Source organism: Myotis davidii, unplaced genomic scaffold, assembly GCF_000327345.1.
Source record: "Myotis davidii unplaced genomic scaffold, ASM32734v1 scaffold198, whole genome shotgun sequence".
In the NCBI taxonomy this organism is placed as follows: domain Eukaryota; kingdom Metazoa; phylum Chordata; class Mammalia; order Chiroptera; family Vespertilionidae; genus Myotis; species Myotis davidii.
Genome location: NW_006291485.1, coordinates 1,599,352 through 1,604,845, shown reverse-complemented (window position 1 = coordinate 1,604,845; position 5,494 = coordinate 1,599,352). Strand labels below are relative to the sequence as shown.

Genomic DNA, 5,494 nt, shown 5'->3' with positions numbered 1-5,494 from the left:
GCTGCTGCCTGTGCTACTTCTGCTGCTCCTGCCGCCGCCGCCGCCGCTGCCCTTAGCGCGCGCTGAGGACGCCTCCCGAGCCAACTCGGACCGCTACGCAGTCTACTGGAACCGCAGCAACCCCAGGTGAGCACGGGTGGGAACGGGGCGCTGGGGGACCCCAGATGCCTACCCCCGGGCCCGGCCTCCCCACCCTGAGCTTGGGTGTCCCGTACCCCAAACTCGCTGTTTCTGGAGTGGAGGGTGCCCGGTCCCCGGGGAGCCCCCAGGGAGTCCCGGCACCCCCGGAGTTTGGGGTACTCGTGCTACTCATGCATTCCCCTTCCAGGGTGCCCTACTGCCATGCAGTCTTGGGGACTTGCGCCTGCATGTCCCAGAGCGCCGCCATCCCCAGGAGTTTGGGGATCCCCTCTGGCATCCTCAGAAGCTGTGCAGCTTCCTAAGTTCCTTTCCAGACTTGGGGGACTCCATCCCTTGAGGCTCTCCAGGGAAGGTAACCCCCTTTCAGAGTTGGTGGGGCTCCCTCGGGACCTTGGCACTGAGCTGCACCTGGAGATGGGGGACCTTGGCCCCCTGGGTCCACAGGTACATCCTGCCAGCAGGTCCCCAGTATAACTTGAGGAAGTTGGAATGTACTTTTTTACTGACCCAGGTCCACCTGCACTCTAGGGTTTCAGGTCCAAACTTTGTAGGTCGGGGGAGACTGAGGTACCTAGGGAGCTGGGGGTCAGTCCCAGGAGTCTTGACGGGTAATACCCTCGCCAATCCTCCTAGTGTTTGATGGGAGAAACTGAGGGGCAAAGGGGATGAGCAGGTGGCTCAAGGTCAGGCAAGGGAGCAGAGCTGGGGCAGCGACCCAGGTGGCCTCTTTCCTAGCCTGCCGAGGTGCCAACGCCTGCCTGCCTGCCTGCACAACCTCCTCAGTGCTGGGTGCTGAGTAGAATCTGGGGGGTAGCAAAGTGAGAACATGAGAAAAGTTTGCTGGTGACTGACCACATCCTGGACATTAGCAGAAGCCTCTCTCTGGGCTGTCCCTTGAAGGCTGGAGTAGTCTAGGGGTCTCATGGAGATAGGGCTCCAAGGTCCCATGGCTTTATTACCAGCTTCAGCACTCATGGTCGCTTTCCCATGGCGGCAGGGCTGTACATGGGGGTCTTAGGTGGCCAGCCTCCCAGCTCCCTGCCCCTCTGCCACTGATCACTTTCTCTTCATTTCCAATTCCTGCCGTGTTCCTTTCTAAGCCTGCCGTCCCCCCCACTGTTCCCTGCTGTCCTCAAGTCTTTGGGCCGAAAGTTGCATAAAGGGCAGTCTTTGAGGCAGGCTGTGGGACAAGGGTGGCCAGTGTCCGCCGTGGGGGCAGGGAGTACGCCCAGACACTCCCCTCAGTTGCCCAGCTGCAGGGTCGGACCCTGGAGCCCAGGATAGAGACCCCATGCCAAGGAGGGCTGGCCAGGCCACCTTGGACCCCTTCCCCTCATCACTGGCCCCGCTGGTCACATGTGGGTTTGATTATGGTTATTCCCTGAAGCTGGCTGAGCAGGGAGCCCAGCAGGCAGTGCTTCCCGGCCCAAGTTTTTGGTTACGGCTCCAAAATCCCTGTCCCTGTCATGGCCTGTCCTTTGTTCTAGCAAATGCCAAACACATGAGGAGCTGCAAACAAACCAGGACGAACCAGGGTGAATTGGGACAGATGGGGGTCACTGAGGCAGCCCTCTGCCCATTCTGCCACAGGGCTGTGCTGCTGGCAGGATCCTGCCAGGGAAAGGAGGTGCCCAGTCCTGGCTCTGCTGCCACTTGGTCACCACTGTTGCTGACCCAACAGCCCCGCTCTGAAGAGCCGCCTAAGGGGATGGCCTTGCGTGTCTGGTGCAGACCCTGGCCGGCATACCTTTCTCACCTCCCTCTCATCCTCCTGCCTGGGGTGTCCCAGGTGGGAGGTGACCCCCCCGACAGCTTGTGATGGGAGTGGGGGTTGGATGGGACCAGATCGGGACTCTATTCATTGCTGAAGTTGGGAGCTCTTCCAAAGGGGACCTTGGTGCCTGGGGACCCCTTGGGAGGTTTAGTGCCCAGGGGTGGCTGGACTGGAACCTGTGCCCAGTAATGGGTATCTCAGAAGGAGGGGTGGTGCTGGGCCGCAGGGTCTGAGGGCACCCAGGAATGCAACTTTCCCAAGGGCACCCAGTCCAGGGACCACAGCCTGGGGAGGGGCACAGGGTCGGAGAGCAGGCCTGAAGAGTGAGGTAGTCCCAGGAACAGAGATGAGAGACAGGCCTGGTTGGAAGAGCCAAGGATGGGGTCAAATCAGAGAGATTGGTGGCTGTGGCAGGCTGAGGAGACAGAAACGAGAAGAGGGGGTGGGGTCACTGAGCCTCAAAGAGGCACACACAAAAGGCACTGAGGAAGGGGACAGAGCTAGGGCTGGGCAGCTCGAGGCGGGGACAGACAGGCAGAAGAGCAGAGCATGAGTGGCGGCTGCGCTCAGGTGGAGATGGACAGGCACTGGTGGCATTGCGGTGAGGCCAGCTGCCCTCGCATGGCTGGGCCTGGTACCTGCACTGAGGTAGTAAGTGTGTAGCTTTTTCCCAAGTTATGTTCTGCTGTGCAGATATTTCCTTTGGCCTGCGGAGTTCGCAGAAGAGGGAGCCTCGCACCTACCTCTACTGCTGTCGTAGGGTGGGGTCTTGTCGCCAGTCCAGCCACCCTCCCCTGGCACTCCCACCAGCTGCTATCCATTGCTGGTGTCTCTGAGCCTGTCCCCAGCTAGGTTGTGCTGGGCCAGGGTTCTGGGCCAGCTGCCCTCACCTGGCTTGGCCATTGGCCGAATGTGGGGCTACCTGTGCATTTGTGCACATGGGGGGTGCAGGGGCTGCAGGATGTATTTGTTGAGGTGTGTTCTTGTTCCTGACATACAGGGTGTCCTAGGGACCCCGGGAGGTGCATGTCTGTGTGGCAGGGTGATACATGTGCCTACCTATGTATGGCGGCCCTGGCTTGTTTGCACATGTGTCTATGTGATTATGCCCGGAGTGCACACGTGTGGAGGGTGTAACACACATTTGCAGGAGTGTGTCTGTGTGTGGAATGTGTGCGGTGTCTGGGGGTACATATGCCTATCTGCATGTGCATATTTGTGCATGGGGAGAATGTATGTGTTTGTGTGTTGTGTGCACATGTGTGTCTTTAGTGTGTCTGTGGAGAGCACATGTGTGTCTGCATGTGCAGTCTGGCTCTGGCTGTCCCAGGGCCTCACTGATGGTGGCACAGTATGCTTCCCTGCCCACCCTTCACCTCCTCTTTGGGGCAGGTGGGTCCCTGCTGATCCCTCGGGTCCCATGCTGCCTGCGGTGTAGAGCAGCGGTCACCAACCTTTCGGACCTCACGGACCACCAGTGGTCCGCAGACCATTGGTTGGCGGCCGCTGGTGTAGAGGGTTCCATTGAGGTTGACAGCGGGTACCATGCAGGGTACCTGCCAACCCTCATACTCCCCACTTGACTGGAGCACCTCAGCAGACTGGACCCAGCCTTGCCAACCTGGGTGGGGGCTCTGGGCTTAGTCCCTACCCCCGCCAGGCATCTCGGGCTTTTGCCACCCTCCCCTGGCCCTCCAGATTACCCACATTTCCTCTCAAATGGCCTGGTGGGAAATGTGGGCTTGGGGAGGATGTTCCTGTGGTGTAGGTGTGGGGCCCCTAGCCGAATCCCCTTCCCTGCTGGCCTTGCCTGGGCCTCTGGGGGAGGTGGCTCTGAAGGGGCGATGCTGTATTTTGCTGCTTGAGGCTTTTTTGTTTTGTTTGAAAGAAACTCACCCTCTGAGGCTTAAGAGGCTTGGAGAGCGAGATCAATGGGTCTGGGGGCCTGGGGCCAGAAGGTGGGGTCCAGTAGGCGTGGGAGGGTCTGGACTTGGATTTATGGATCCTAGAACCATAGGTGTGATCTCAGGTGGGCAGCTTGGCTGCTCTGAGCCTGTGTCTCCTCCATGAAGTCGGGGCTGGCAGGCTATGCCCCTCAGCAGATGGCAGTAGGAGTCTTTTTTTAAAAAATATATTTGTATTGATTCAGAGAGGAAGGGAGAGGGAGAGAGAGATAGAAACATCAATGATGAGAGAGAATCATTGATCAGCTGCCTTCTGCACGACCCCTGTTGGGGATCGAGCCTGCAACCCAGGCATGTGCCCTTGACCGGAATCGAACCCGGGACCCTTCAGTTCACAGGCCGACGCTCTGTCAACTGAGCCAGACCAGCTAGGGCATGTAGTAGGAGTCTTAAGGGGCACAAAGAGGAGAAACCGAAGCAGTCCCTGTGGGCAAGAGGAGGGGCCTGCAGGCCCCCAAATCCACAATGATAGTGATGTTCCAGGAATAGGTGACATGGCCAGCCATGCCCCACCTGGGAGGGAGCCCAGGCCCCCACCAGGTGGGAGTGACTCAAACTGCTCCATTCAGCCCCCTTGCACTTGCTGTCCCCACCATGCTGCTCCCATCCTAGATTGATGTGTGAGCACAAATCAGACTGAACTTGGTGGCCAGCCAGACCCCGCTACAGGTGCACACGCCTGTCCCTGCACCCACCTGGCTATTGTAGGCACTTGGTCTCCTATGCCTCAGTCTCCCTGTCAACCCAAGGATGTTGACTTCAAAGGGCTTAATTCACTGCACAGGTCAAGTTACCCCCTCGCCCAGCCCACACCCCAGCCATGCAGCCCCCTAACCCACCCACCCTGTGCCTCCATTTCACAGACCCAGATTAAGTGAGTCATCCAAGGGCAGGGGTAGCCAGGCCCAATTGGGCATCGCCCCCCTCCAAAAGGCAACCGGGTCTGGGGCTGGCCAAGGAGTGTCAGAGACACTGGGTGCATTCTGGGGGAAGACAGGCCTATGCCTCTGGGGCATGTCTTACTGAGACTGAGGCCCAGGGCTGGAGCTGATTCTGTGTCCCCTCCCCACCTATTGTGCCCACCCTGTACTCAGTGTATCCCCTGCACCCGAAAGGCCATACATGTTGTGTCCAACCCTGCATTACTTGGGGCCCTAATTTCCCCTGAGGTCCCACCCAGCCGCCCAGTCCTGGTGGCCAGGCCTCAGATGGAGAAATGTCTTCTTGGCCCCTGGAAGGCCTAGGGGTGGGCACTGAGGCCTTAGGGACCTCACTGGGAGCAGCAGGCAGGGACAAGTGGGCTCTGCCCCACTAGGGTGCCAGATGGGCACCCAGGGCCTGGGCGTGCTACCCACCTCACCAGTGCCTCAGTTTCCAGTCTGGGAAGTGCCCCCAGCATTTTGGGTGAGATCCTTAATTAGTTGCTTTGCTATTAGCTCCTAATGACTTGACAATTGCCCAATTGGAGCTAATTAGCAGCTTGCTAGGTGGTGGGAGAGGGGGCAGTTGGCAACGTTGGGGTGGCCATGAAGGGCAGGACAGGGAGCCCTGGTCAGTGAGGGATCACCCAGGGCTGGGAGGGCTGCCTAGAGGAGCAGACTTTGGCAGGGTGATC

The 5,494-nt window shown here is 59.2% G+C and overlaps 1 protein-coding gene across 1 annotated transcript in view; it reads left to right on the top strand.

Annotated features, from left to right (window-relative positions):
* Window positions 1-5,494, top strand: part of EFNA2 (ephrin-A2) — a 13,753-nt gene that overhangs the window by 292 nt on the left and 7,967 nt on the right. Inside the window, exon 2 of the mRNA XM_015564658.1 lies at window positions 3-127. Coding sequence (XP_015420144.1) covers window positions 3-127 — 125 coding nt within the window. The remainder of the gene's footprint in view (window positions 1-2; window positions 128-5,494) is intronic.